Below are 15,003 nucleotides of genomic sequence, written 5' to 3'. Positions count from 1 at the left end.
AAGGAAGCATTGGTCAACCACAAGAGACCGGAGATGGAGGCAGGGTCATGAGTCTAGGTAGAGGTCAGAGGCCCTGAGCAAGACTGACAACAAATGGGGTGAGACAGACAGCTGAGCAAAGATGCTGTGTTTCAGGGAAGGCCTTAGGGACTCTTACTCGGCAGTTCCATTTCTGCCTGGGAATTTAATCATGGGTGGATGAAGAGGTAGGAGAAACAATTTCACCTCGACAGAAAACCCTGGAATTCCTTCTTGGGGGAGAATGACCTTTATTGGGAAAGTACTTTGATAAGTGGTTTGGGTTAGAGATGGAGACCTCAACGACGTGGCAGAGTCATAGAATCTGGAAGTTGCTAAACGGGTGTTTCCTCGTGAAGGCCCGTGTAAGTTCGGACAAGGAAGCCAGAGCCCAGGAGGGGCTGAGAGGACATGGCTCCCGCAGCTGAGCTGCCGGAAGTCCCTGATGCAGAAGTGGTGGAGCCCCCTAGGGAAGCAACTGAGGAGTGCGTATTTCGGGGAAGGCAGTGAATGGAGAGGGTCAAGGTCATTCCATCCAGAACTCAAGGGGTATGGAGGCTCCTAGGTGAAGTTTGGATTTCAGATGTAAATAAAATGATCATTAATAAAAACGGTCACTGCGGCGCTACTACTGATAAGGTGAAAAAATGGGAAACACCCTGAACGATCAGTGACAAAAAAATTAGTAGGAGCAACTCTACAATATCCCTAAAATGGAATACTATGCAATTTTTAAAAATGCTTCTGAGAATAGTATATGGGGAAATGTTCGTAGTAAGGGTAGAAAAGAAACAGGTTATAATACAATATGTACAGTATAATCTCAGTTTTTAAAGGAAATAATGATTTAAAATTTTTAATCTTTGCTTATCTGTATTCTAAAGTTTCAATAAGACTGCACTTACACTCTCATACTACATTAAAACCTATATTTAAAAATCCAATAATAGCCTTCAACCTGCCAATCTCTCATCTTTTTTCCATTTAATTGGTAAAAGTCTTCCCCACGACAAACTTCAAGAACCCAGAAGAATGCTTTCCACAAACATCAGACATTATACTTAATATCTAGAAAGTTGTTAGATTTAGCACAGTCAGAAAATCTATCTGCTGGTGTAATAATCTAAATGTCATGTTAAAAAAAAAAAAAAAAAAGCTGGTTCTCGCTACACACTGGACCTTGATAATCTCCGTTTCAGGAGACAGCCAAAGCCCAGGAGGTCCGATCTCCCGCGGCAGCGCCAAGCGTCTGCATGCCTTCTGACACCAGCCCCCGTCTGCACACCCGCACGTGGGAAGCACACGTACTTGTCTCCTGTAATAGTGATCGTGAAGCCATCATATTCCTTCCCTTGGTCTTTGAGGCTGGGAACTTTTGTGTTCACAGTGAACCCATCCTTCGTTTTAGTATTAAACTGCTTTCGGGGAAAAAGAAAATTCACGTTACTGCTGAGATTCACTGTAAACTCCCAACTGCCACTCTGCAGCTCCGACTCCGACTTTCACGTTTTTAAGAAGGGTCATGGTGTGCCAGACACCGTGTATTCTCTGTCCTGGCCCCATGCCCCGACCCAGACTCTCAGCCCAAGTCACGCTCCCCGTGGCCCCTGCCAGAGGGCAGCAGAGAGCCTCAGAGCAAAAGGCGCACAGCCTCCCTGCAATGGCAAGGCGCCTGCTCACTGCTAAGAGCTCCTCCCTTTGGGTCTTTTCTCTCATTCACCTTAAGTGGCAGCCACTTTGATACTTTGCAGAGTAGTTGTACTCAACATCCTGTAATTCAAAAGAGCACCTTGTGTTTATACTAGTGCTTCTTCAAAGTAGACTCTCATCTGTCTGAAAATACTCAGAATTTTGTCAACTGAGAATTCTATACACACGCATGCACACACCCCAACTCTGCAGACCACAGAGTGACAAAGCAGAGTATTCTAAAGGAATTACACAGAGATCAGAGTGGCCCTTAAGGGTGATGAGTATGAACACGGCTTTCTGTTGAAAACACTTTTGACAAAGTGAAATGCCAATAAATTGCTCCAGAAAAATCCTCCCCAATTCGGTTATTTAGTGTAGCCAACATTTTTGTAGGATTGACAGACTTGAATAAGAGAATCAATGGTAAAATTAAAAGAGGTCGTGCTTCGCATAAGATATTGGAGGGAAAGTTTGTCCAAAAACAGCGACAGCCAGCAGGCGTTCACCAAGGTCCAGAGAAGGAAACAGATGAATGGACGTCAGCAGGGGAGCCGGCAGCAGGGGCCGAGACGGGAGGTGTCCTGTACGAGGACAAGGACTTGTAGAGGCAGAAGGCGCTAACACTTAGTATGTGCCCATGCTCGTTCCTGCTCACAGCATGCCCGTAAGACGAGACACGATCTCCATCTTACAGGTGAGGAAACCAAGTCGGTGAGATGAAGCGAGGTGAGGTCTGGCCTGAGCTGGCACGAGGGAGTGGCAGAGTGGAAACAGGGACCCAGGCCCTCTCGACGTCCAGTCCCCTAATTTACTAACCAGCTGCCCCGAGGGGAGCTGAGGTACATCTGAACTTGGCTTTTCAGAAAGCAAAAGTCAATGTGCTGAAAAAGTACACATACTTTTCAGCAAAAGTACCTATATCTCAGTGGAGGCTGTCATGGCATCATATTCACCAAGCACTTTAAACACAAAGGCGTATTTTTATATACTTCTACGTGTGCCTTTAGAAAGGCCAGTGTACCCACAGCCTGGCTGGAGGTGCAGTGAGCAAAACCACAGTGGGATGGCCACTCCAAGATGTGGCCAGACAGGCAGTGACTTTGCAGTGGGAGCCAGGCACTGGGCGGGCGATGCCCGGCCCCTTAGCTGCTCTCCAAGCAACTGCAGCCTTTTGTCCATTGCGCTTTTCTTTTTAGACAAAGATACACATATATTAAAATATCCCTAAGCTGATTTTGTATTCTGCCTAATATAGTAAATGTAAATGCCTAAAATACCCACAGGACTGCTAAAGACTAAAACCTGAGTCAGGCTCTAGTTTTCTTTCCGTCTGGTGCATCCAGCGGCCCTCGGTGCGGCCCTTCTGCCCCCTCGGGGGCGTTTGGGGAATTTATGGGAGAATGTGGTGGCTGCGGGGATGAGGTGCAGGGGATGGTCACAGAGGCGCGACTCCCACTGGACTTTCATGTAGATGAAGAACCTGTTTGTAATGTAATGATTATCTAGGCCTGGAACCAGACTCCGTTTTACACTCACACGCTAAATATTTGTTACAGTTTTAATACACACGGACTTTCCTAGGAATGCAAAACAGCATATAAATTGAGGAAAGAGGATACTATACATTGCGTGGAACTTTATTAAGTGTGGTTTACCATTACAGAAAACCGTTATTGCCGACATCGTAGCTCATGATACTTGTGTCACCAAATGACACATGGATACAGGGCTGCATCTGTCGCTGTCACGTTCACCAAGATTTTACACATATGTGCAAGCAACTGGCTACTTCTTTGTGGCTTCTCATGAAGACATGCCTGAATGTTGACATACTGAAATACATGGTTTTCTACTATAAACAACTTACCTTTTAGAACTCCCTTACGGCACTATGGTGACTTTTTTTTTTTTTTGCGTTACGCGGGCCTCTCACTGCTGTGGCCTCTCCTGTTGCGGAGCACAGGCTCCGGATGTGCAGGCTCAGCGGATGTGCAGGCTCATGGGCCCAGCTTCTCCACGGCACGTGGGATCTTCCAGGACCGGGGCACGAACCCGTGTCCCCTGCATTGGCAAGCGGACTCTCAACCACTGCGCCACCAGGGAAGCCCTATGGTGACTTTTGAAAGAATTTTTTGAGTAGGTGGATACATTCTTTATGAATTTCATTCTAGTGCAGTAAAGGGGCCATCTGAACATGTTTACGGAGTTAAGATGGGTCTGAGAAGACTGAGAACCACTGCCTCAGTTCATGAGACCCTCACAACAAGCAGGTCGGTTGGAATTACGGCGCTCCAGCACCCGAGAGCCTGGGATGAGACCGGGAGAGCCTGTCAAACCCGGCGAGAAGACTGGACCCTGGGTACGGAGTCAGCTCATGGCTTTGTCCATGACGGGATTCTTCCTGGTTATTCTTTAGAAATGGATAAGCTTTGGTCAGTTATAGAAATTTCTTAATGTTTATTTGATGTAAATCGATCTCATCTACTATAGCTACAAGGAGAACATTGGTTCAAGTTTTATGTTATAGTTCAAACCATTAACTGAAAAAAACCAAATCAACCTGATGCTGGCACATTTTTGGGTAGTTATGTTCCTAGGTGGAGAAAAGGTGCATAAAATTATAACTTCTTAATGGATTATACTTTTAAACAATATAATTTCTGTCCCCTGACGTGCCCTTTATCTTGAATTCCAATGTTTCTGATACTGATACTGCCACACCTGCTTTTCTTCAGTAGCATTTGCCTGCCTACCTTTCCACCTTCAAGTTTTTGAATGTCATCTTGTTGTAGGTGTTTCCTGTGAATAGAACACAGCCGGGCTTTAAAATATCGATCTGCGATGCTCGTTCTTTCAGTGAGGGATCGATTATTAACGTCACGTTGAGACACAGCATCCATTACAGACATTTCCGCCTTACCTTTTTTCCCCTCTCTTTCTGTAAGATTTTAGTTGAACTGACTTTGTTTTCTTTATTCCATTTTCCTACCTTCTAGGGTCTGTTTTGTTTTATTTTCGTTATTATGCACAATGTGTTTTTATCAGTGTTTTCAAGTAGCACACTTTCTAAAACTTAAAATACTTATTAACAAACATGCATTTAATAATTATGAGTTCTTTTTTAAAAAAGTACTGGGCTGCGCTGGTGGCGCAGTGGTTAAGAATCTGCCTGCCAATGCAGAGAACACAGGTTCTAGTCCTGGTCCGGGAAGATCCCCCCATGCCACGGAGCAACGGAGCCCGTGCGCCACAACTATTGAGGCTGCGCGCTAGAGCCCGCAAGCCACAACTACTGAGCCCGCGTGCCATAACTACTGAAGCCCATAAGCCTAGAGCCCATGCTCTGCAATAAGAGAAGCCACCACAATGAGCAGCCCGCGCACCACAACAAAGAGTAGCCCCCGCTCGCTGCAACTAGAGAGAGCCCAAGCCCAGCAATGAAGACCCGACACAGCCAAAAATAAATACAAAAATAAAATAAATAAATTTTTTTAAAAAGTACTAACTGTTTCCCCTAAAAACACCTACTGTGATTTTGATGATAAATTTACCTTCATAATTGGAAGGAGGTCTTCCACTTTGTGGACCTTTTCCAGAGCTTCTCTAACTTCCAACAATCCTTTAGGATTATTAGCTCTTAAAAAGGGAAAGACAGAGAGATGGCAACTAAACTTAATACAGAAATTAATTAATTGCTCTTACCTTTAACTAAACTAAATCATCCTTAATTACTAGTGGTTCAATATTCAAACCGGTGGACCAGAAACAAAGTTTTGAAATAACGGGATGGTTTAATCTAATGAGTATTGGGCTACAGATGAGAATTAAGGAAACAAGACAGCAGTCTGTCTTGAATGTGAACTGGGGAAAACCTGAAAGGATGGACAGCCAATGTCTGTGTGGACATGCATGGGTCTGGGCTTGGTCAGAAAACCTTGCTTCTCCTATTCCAAGTATGAAATTAGAAGTAAATGTTTTTTCTTCCTAAAGTTGCTCAAATGTAAGTATCCTACTAAGCTCTTATAACAATTTTATATTTACTTGGTGACAGCTAACATTCAGAATTCCTTTTTCCCCAGCGTTCGGCCCACTGTCCTATCTATACTGTACTGCCTCTCAGTTGAGGGAGAATAAGTATTAAGGCGGAAATCCCTCATTTAATCCCTAATTAAGAAATTCAAAGAAACATCCTGCTTTGAATTCAAAGAAAGGCTAGACGCTTTCAAAGAGGCTAGAAAAGTCACAGCATTGTGTGTAATATAAAAATGCTCAGTTAAGGTCCATGGATTTTGTGAAGCTCTTAAAAAGAAGGTTGATAAATGATTATGAAAGGCTTTATGATTCCAAACACTATGTAAAAATATGACATATTTTGTTTAGTCCGTCAATAGGCTTGGTTTTCAAGTTTCATAAATATAACTAATGCAAAATACATAAAATTTATCCATTACTATGAAAAGAAAATTAAAAGATTACCCATGATAAACTAGAATTCTATCTTTAATAAAATGAAGAATTTTCTCAAAATATTCCAGGTATCTCATGTTGATCACCTGACCCCTGTAAGAAAAAACAATTAAGAATGTTTTTTCAAAGAAATATGTTCCACACAATATCTAATTTCAAAGTTAGTTCAAAAGGACAATAAGAGAGCTGGGAAATTCGCTTGTTTGCAGCCAAAGAACGGTAGAAACAAACACCTGTCTAAGTAAGACTGATGGTCAGTGACTAGGCTTATCCTGGTGGGAAAGGCACCAAACTCAGCCCTGGAGATGCCAAAACAGGAAGAAAAGTCCTCAGGTACTTAAACGGGGCTCAGACTTGTATGCCCCTTTCCTCTTATGGATCCTTTCCCTTTTTTGGCAATATGCTCCCTCCTGCCCCTCGGCACTCCTGATAGCATCAGGGGCTAATACTCCTTCTTGCTGTCTAGGTTACTAGCTGTCTTCATCTCCTCTACCACTCTAAATAGTATCTTCCTCCTGTTTCTATCCCCATCCGCATTTTTAAAACTCTCCCAGAACCTCACGTACAGCCAACACGCCAATGTACCCATCCAACATGTCTGGAAACAAACATAGCCGACTGCTTCCCGGACACCGCTCCCTGGACTCCCCACAGGCGAGTCCCCTCAGGTTCAGGAACTCACCCCAGCTCCCCAGCGTGTTCACCTACGTTCTGCCCTGGGGCTTCCTGGCCTACTGGGGCAACCACGTGCCCACCCGGCAATGGGACAGCCTACCCGCAGCTTCACGCTTGCCTTCACTTCTAACCCACCCCTAGTGTTCCGACCCTGCCTTCTCAGTATCCACTCTTCCCCTCCAGTGCACTTCCACAAAGCTTTCCAGACCTCGGTACCAGTGCACCAGAATGTTCCACAACTTTCTAACCAGTCCCATGCCTCCAAGGGAAGTCGCTGCCCTCTCATCTATTCTGCCACCTGTGGCCAAAGTGATCACCCAGATGTGTAAATCTGTTCAGCTCACTTCTCTGCTTATGATCTCTGAATGACTCTCTTTTATTTCAGGACAAAAAGTGCCTTAGCATGGATACGTTAGCTATATTTTGGGGGAAAAAAAGCTGTTTATGTTTCAGCCTCTGCCTGTCTTTCCGGCCTCGACTGCTGACAGCCCCTTAATCATCAACTATTCACCAGTCATAATGAATTAGTGATACCTCCCTGACCATGCCTGACTCACAGGTGGGTCCATGCCTGACTCACAGGTGGGTCCATGCCTCATCCACCTCTCTCTGCTTTCCATCTTTCCAAACAGCATCACCTGAAGGCTGGACTGGGACCACCCCCCGCCCCAGCATCCTGTACACATGACCACCACCACTCTTAACACACTACATAGTAGGCTCATAGCTTAGTGAGGTCCATCTTCCTCACTAAGCTACAAGCCTTCTGTAGTGAGAGGCTGTACTTCACGGCTAAATCACCATCATGCTGCACAGCACATGGAGAGTGGCCTTTAGTTAAAGCTAGTTGAGTCTACCTGTGAATGTCACAAATTATTCTGTAAGAAACAGGAATATACAAGTCACAAGGGGAAAGGAAATTTATTTTCTAGGAATTAAAAAAATAAATGTCTTAACATTTCCATTAAACTTAAATGTCCAAGTTGTATACTAGAATATTTCCTTGATTCAGGGTTCTGGAATTATAAGCATTTTAGATGTGACACAACTATCATAGGTGTAAAATTTACCCAAAATTAAATTCAGTGGGTCTGATACTGAAGCTGATACTCTTTAATATTTGCTCATCATATATCTAGAGGGTGGCTAAGCACATGAAGGGTCGGGTAACGAGGTGAGCACTTCACCCACGCCCCTGACTTGCCAGAGCCTCTGGACAAACAAAAGCTCTCCAGCTAACCTGGCTCATCCTCCCAGGAAGGCAGCTTAGCACCCAGACAGCGTTTTTCATCCAACCGCCTTGGTTGTTGCAGGGTTGGAAGGGGGAGTCTTTCCCTCACCACAAGAATTCTTTAAGCCACACGATATTATCGGGATCTTATGGTAATGTAATATTCTCCATCTAATTACTTTCTATGATGTTTTAGGACCCTTTAAAGACTGACATCTAGGCAAAAATCTGGCACTCTACCCTTCACTTGAGCTCTGCAGCAAAGAGCCTGGAGAAGGGGCACAGCATTTCTTCCTGCAACCAGGCTAGCTCAAAGGAATGCGGGAAGGAGCTTGCAGGTGCAGAGCTGATTTGTGTCAAAAAGTCACCGAGGAGGGAGCACTGGGTTGCTCGTGGTCTCCATGAACTGACGATTTAAAATAAACTCCTATGAGAACAGGAAAGATAAACAGAATGTTCATACCTGATTAAATTGATGTGGTTGTTAAAACCTCTGCTAAGACTTCGTGCTGGCATTTGATCCAACCATAACACTGGCTGGTCTGGGTCAGCAATCCTGTAAAATAGAGCTTATTTAAAAATGAAGACCTGGGCTTCCCTGGTGGCGCAGTGGTTGAGAGTCCGCCTGCTGATACAGGGGACGTGGGTTCATGCCCTGGTCCGGGAGGATCCCACATGCCGTGGAGCGGCTGGGCCCGTGAGCCATGGCTGTTGAGCCTGCGCGTCCGGAGCCTGTGCTCCGCAACGGGAGAGGCCACAACAGTGAGAGGTCCGCGTATCGCGAAAAAAAAAGACCTTATAAAACCTAGAAATGTTCAAAAGCATTCAAAATAAAACATGTAGAGGTCTTTGGAAAACAACTGCTCAGTCCATTACATCTAAAAGTATGAAACACAAACCTGCAAATTCCAAAAAGATGTTCTAACTGGAGCAAGGAAGAAGTCAGTACAGATTTACTAGTAGAGCAGGATTTTTCTCATGAAAATGAGTATCAGCGGTTCCCCCTCTAAACTGTAGCTGGTTGGCCAGGCCCACACTTCAAGCATAAGAAGTCTGGTGCACTGAAGCTCCTTCAAAGGTACCACAGGTAATGAATGACACGCTCTTCCAGAGAGACCGCTTTTTCTACAACACTTCACTTAAAAATGTGCTCGGAAGCACAGCAACAATCAATTCCTATTTCATTAATATTCGTCCAGTGTATTTCAAAGAATAATGATGTCAGGAATTTCTGACAAACTTTAGAGAGGAAAACATAACTTACAAGGCCAATTATTAGCAAATAAAATGGGATTCAAAACCTGTGAACTAGAGGAGACTTAACATTTTCTGACAATGATAAGACGTCTAGCTTATTTTCACTGAAACGTCAGTTACCGTCTCCACTTCACTGCGATGTCAAACATGTCTCTCCACTGCATCAGCCGTGTTTTCCCATTCATTCGAACCTTTGAACTGGTCCACGTACGCTGTACAGCTTGCATGACTTCTAAGGCTGCCAAACCCATGGCTAAAAGAAGGAAATGTGGGGGAAAACAGAGTTTGTAGGTACCCTTTAGAGGGAATGATCTTCACCGACAACTCGGCGAAAGAATCATGGTATCTTAAAAAAAAAAAAAAAATTGGTTCTGATGCACCTAGGGGCCAGAAAGGAATAAAGATGCAGACGTAGAGAATGGACTTGCAGACATGGGGAGGGGGAAGGATAAGCTGGGACGAAGTGAGAGAGTGGCATGGACTTATATATACACTACCAAATGTAAAATAGGTAGCTAGTGGGAAGCAGCCACGTGGCACAGGAGATCAGCCTGGTGCTTTGTGACCACCTAGAGGGGTGGGATAGGGAGGGTGGGAGGGAGACGCAAGAGGGAGGGGATGTGGGGATATACGTATGCATATGGCTGATTCACTTTGTTATACAGCAGAAACTAACACAGCATTGTAGAGCAATTATACTCCAATAGAGATGTTAAAAAAAATGACAAAAAATTTTAAAGGCAAAAAAATGAATAAAAATTAAAATAATATGAAAACAAACCGGGGAAAACGAAAAAGAATCACAAGTATTGGTAATTTAATAGGACCAGAGATGCATTACACAATGGCCTGACTAAAACTCAACTCTATCAGAGGAAATTGGAGACAAGCTCACACTTGGCTGCTCCCAATCCTGAAAGAACTGAGGTTCAAATCCCTCCTCACCCTACAATAAGGAGACAGCTCTGGTGGATGAGCTGTCTGAGTTACAGCAATGACTGAAGACCTACCTTCTACATCTACACCAAAGCAACAGCATAAGAGCCAAAGCTGGAAGCAGTCTTCTCTCAGAATTCAGTGTGAATGAATCTATACATTTCTGTTCTGATCACATGGAGATTTTCAGTAAGCACAACAAATGATTCTTTTCAAAAGTACAACGTGGTTTACCAATCCTCTGCTCCTTTGTCATAAACACTTCCATTTTCAGATAGTTTTAAAATACCTCTGTGTATTCTCTTGTTTGGCAGGAAACCAGGTGTTTCATATTGCATCAGAGATCCCAAACGATCAGCTACACAAATCAGCTCTTGGACCTCGGGCTTATAACTCTCAAAATTCTGATGTAACACATCTCTGGAAGAAACATTACGTACATGATAAAGACTTTTACCACAGGTATCTGGTTATCCAGTTTCACCTGAAAAGCAGTCGCTTCCTCCACTGGAAAAATAATCAAGGAACTTCTGACCACGTAATCTTTACTTCAGTGGTCTGTACCCAACCAGACACAAATTCAAAGAAGGACTCTCCGTGACAGTGTGTGCACAGTCGCCGTCACGTGCTTGTTAGTAACACTGATAACTAGTTTGCAATTCAGGAGACACGTCTGAGCCTTATTTGTTCTGTAAACCTCTCCAGAACACAGGGACTGCCTCTTTTGACAACCAACCAGACCCGACCCTATGTCCATCTCCTGCTCCGGCCCCAAGTTATTTATATGATGCCAAGTGGACTTGGAATTGTGTATGTGACTGCTATTGTTTACCCGCCAACCTGCTAAAAGTTTTCATAACAAAGACTGCAATTCTAAGTTACAGGCTGTGTCAGCGTCCCCAAGGGTTCTGTAATTCACTAGGACTCCCAGGCTCTGTGGACAGTTGTACTCGTGGCTCTGAGGACACAGCACAATCGCCAGAGGGAAAAGGCACATGGGGCGAGGTTCAGAGGAATCCAGGCGCACTTCCAGGACCCTGGGGAGACATGTGGCACTGATTCCCCGAGTGAAATGCTCACTGGACACGCCGGGCCCAGGGATTGTACTGGGGGCTGACCACGTGAGCACCCCTGCCTGGCAGGTACCCTAGGCCCCCAGAGGAGGGCAGGTGTTCAGCATGAACCGCACTGTTCATACACATGGCGCAGGTGCTGGGAGCCATTCTTAGCTCTGGGCACTTGGGGGTAGGGGGAGATCCCGAAATCCCCGTTCCCAGACGCCAACCTGGGGCCAGCCTGGTGAGCAGGCCTCTCCAAGGACAGCCCTTCAGACCAACCCCCCTTCTCTGCACATAAGTATTTCTCTAAAAAGGGGTGCTAGAGAACATACATACCTCTTTGGGCAATCTATTTTGTTTTCATTATCTTGATTATTGAAACTTACAAAAGCATACAACCTCATTACTCAACGAAAGAACCAGAACAATTATGTAGCTCTACCTACTTGTATGCCACTTTCCTGTCCTATCCGCCTGCCTCCCAGGAGGAGGTAACTTATCTTGAATTTTGTGTTCACAGTTCCCTGACGTCCTTCTTTTAAAATATAGGTTACGTATGTATATCCCTAAACAATATATTCTATAGTTTTGCTTATGAGCTCTATTGGAAAAATGATGTGACCCTGCAGTGTACCAACGTGCTGTTTTTACTCAACTTTATATTTCAAAATTAGTCCACACTGTTGCTTGGGCCATTTGTTTATACTGCTGTATAATACCCCACTAGGTGACAGTATCAGATTTATCCATTTTTCTGTTCATGAACATTTGGGATGATTTCGTTTTCAGTTGTGAACAAATAAACTGCTATCAACAGGTCTCCAAGCAGACATGTGCACAGGTACATGTTTCTCTCCTGAATATACACAGGAGCAGAACTTTAAGATTGTAGGACGTGCAAATATTCGATTTTACACAATAAGGACAAACTGCTGGCAGAAGTTCATGGAGCAATTTATACCCCAGTATATGAAATTTCCCCATATCCTCCTTCTGGTCAATACTACTATTATCAGACTTTGTATTGCTAATATTTGTTTACCTAGTGGGTGATGTGGTCGTATATATTTATGAACTGAAGCATCTTTTCATATGTTTGCCATTCATGTTTTCCCCTTGATGAAATTACCTGTTCATGTCTTTTGCCCTTTTCTAATTAGCTGTTTGACTTTTATTTGCAGAAACTGTTGGTGTTGAAAGGTTTACAGTCAGTCCAATAATTGACCCTAAGTAGGAGATATGACTTTCCTATTTTTAAGATTTTTCTCTTTACCTTAGGTGTTCTCCAGTTACTTATGATGTGTCTGAATGGATTTTTTTTTTCGTTTACCCTGCTTTTTTTTTTAAAAAAAATCCATGAATGTATGTGTTTCCTTCATTCTGGAAAATTCTTAGCCATTATTTCTTCAAATATTGCCTCTCCTCCATTTTCTCCTTCGGGAGTTTCAATTACACACACAAGTGTTAGCCCTTCTTACATTTTACGTATCTTCTCTCTTTCAAGTTTTCTAACTCCTTGACTCTCTGTGCTCTATCTTCCAATTCTGCAATTTTCTCTCAGTTGTATCTAATCTGCTTTTTAGCCTGTATACTGAATTCTTCATTTCAATGATTATATTTTCTATTCCTAGAGCTTATTTTTTTGGTCTGCAGCATGTGGGTCTGTGGCATCTGTCTGGTCATTTTTTATAATCTCATGTTTCTTGATCATGTTTGTGATCTCTTCATAATTTCTTCAAGCATTTCATTTGGAGTTATTGTAGAGTCTGTTTTCAACAATTCCAATACCTGAAGTCCTTAAGGGTCAAAGGACCCTTAAGGGTCCTTTGGTCATCTTGGTTTTCATTCTCACACTAATGATCTTAGTCTGTGGGAATACTTGGGGTACAAATTGGCACTAATTTCTCCCCAGGAAGGATCTGCATCTGCTTTTGTTGAGATCCTGGGAATGCGTCCAATATGTGATCACTTTAGCCCTTTGAAGGTCAACAAACCCACCCTGCCATGCCTCAAGGCACTCCACTGGATAGGATACCTTCTTCCTTTAAAATGTGTTTACCATCCATCACTGTAGTTTGAATACCTTCTCTTTTCTTTCCTTTTAGGCATCGAGGGAGCTGATCTTTACAGATTTTTCCTAATTTTTAAGACACTGCTAGACTGCCAGGAATTAATTTCTATTCTAAATCTAATTGTTCTGTAATGGGATAGCCTTTTAGCATATCCATTTTGCCATACTGCAGCAGTATTGGCCAGTGCTGTAATTTCAAACTTTTAATATGTTAAGAAATTTGTTTTAAAGTAACACGGTAAAGGAATAATGCATATCAAACACTACCAAGAAGTATAAGTACATTTGAAGTTTGAAGTTACCCCAATTAGCAGGGAATGTCATGCTAAAAGGAAAGACGATGTCCAAAGGTAAGCTAAAAGAAATGTTTGCGGACATATCCAATTCAAAAATAAATTCATCAGAAACATGAATAGAAAGCCATTTATTGACCAAGAGATATTATGATGAACTTACAGCTCAGTGTTGAAAAAGAAAAAAAAATCTTCATTTAAAGCACTCACTTTGAGAGTAGCACTGACATATATACACCACCAAATGTAAAACGGATGGCTAGTGGGAAGCTGCTGCATAGCACAGGGAGATCAGCTCGATGCTTTGTGACAACCTAGGGGGGTGGAATAGGGAGGGTGGGAGGGAGATGCAAGAGGGAGGGGATATGGGGATATATGTATACGTATAGCTGATTCACTTCGTTGTACAGCAGAAACACCACATTGTAAAGCAATTCTACTCCAATAAAGATGTAAAAAATAAAAAAATAAATAAAGCACTCACTTTATGTGGGGTTGCAGCCCTGGCTGCTCTTCGTAGTCTTCTATGAGGAAAGGCAGATTCTTAGCCCAGTGGTCTTTAAAGCTTCCGGGCAGGTCCGCGTCAATGTTATATTCCGTAAGGGGAGTATCAAGGTGTGCATGAAGATATCGAGAATACTCTGCAGATGGGAAATGGGATCTGACACACCCGGATATGCCAAAGAGATGGTTTTTATAGCTAACTGTAATTTTTTATAGCCAGCCTGTACAAATACTTCATAACAAACCGTTATTTAATTACAAGGATTCTGGGACTTCCCTGGTGGTGCAGTGGTCAAGAATCCGCCTGCCAATGCAGGGGACACAGGTTCAATCTCTGGTCTGGGAAGATCCCACATGCCGTGGAGCAACTAAGCCCGTGCGCCACAACTACTGAGCCCACGCGCCACAACTACTGAAGGCCACTGCGCCTAGAGCCCGTGCTCTGCAACAAGAGAAGCCACGGCAATAAGCCCACGCACCACAATGAAGAGTAGCCCCAGCTCGCCACAACTAGAGAAAGCCCGCGCACAGCAACGAGGACCCAACGCAGCCAAAAATAAATAAATAAATAATTTATTTTTAAAAATTACAAGAATTCTAAATGGAGACTCCAAATTTTAGCAAGTCACTATTATATGATAACGGAGGTGGCCTGCCGCTGACTTGAGTTACCAGGGTCAAAAACAAGCCAGTCAATCAGGGTCCACTTTGGCTAAATTTTAACCACCTTTCCATAAGCGACACCGAAGATCTCACTATTCAATTCCAGGGTCTGGGAATGCAAGTTCAGTGTTAGACTGA

At 43.5% G+C, this 15,003-nt stretch overlaps 1 protein-coding gene across 6 annotated transcripts in view; it reads right to left on the bottom strand.

The window, feature by feature from the left end:
* Positions 1 to 15,003, bottom strand: part of TTC13 (tetratricopeptide repeat domain 13) — a 70,925-nt gene that overhangs the window by 6,596 nt on the left and 49,326 nt on the right. For 3 of the 6 annotated variants that reach the window (XM_082629638.1, XM_082629640.1, XM_082629642.1), the window contains 7 exons: positions 14,183 to 14,339; positions 10,566 to 10,696; positions 9,461 to 9,593; positions 8,547 to 8,639; positions 6,187 to 6,270; positions 5,262 to 5,346; positions 1,327 to 1,436 (listed from right to left, as the gene is read on the bottom strand). In XM_082629638.1, the coding sequence (XP_082485764.1) occupies positions 1,327 to 1,436; positions 5,262 to 5,346; positions 6,187 to 6,270; positions 8,547 to 8,639; positions 9,461 to 9,593; positions 10,566 to 10,696; positions 14,183 to 14,339 (793 nt within the window). The remainder of the gene's footprint in view (positions 1 to 1,326; positions 1,437 to 5,261; positions 5,347 to 6,186; positions 6,271 to 8,546; positions 8,640 to 9,460; positions 9,594 to 10,565; positions 10,697 to 14,182; positions 14,340 to 15,003) is intronic. The other 3 variants (XM_082629639.1, XM_082629641.1, XM_082629643.1) reach the window with 1 other exon arrangement.

Source organism: Mesoplodon mirus (assembly GCF_964341445.2).
Source record: "Mesoplodon mirus genome assembly, chromosome: 2".
NCBI lineage: Eukaryota > Metazoa > Chordata > Mammalia > Artiodactyla > Ziphiidae > Mesoplodon > Mesoplodon mirus.
The sequence above is the reverse complement of the archived record's forward strand: the minus strand, read 5'-3'. Positions and strand labels throughout refer to the sequence as shown.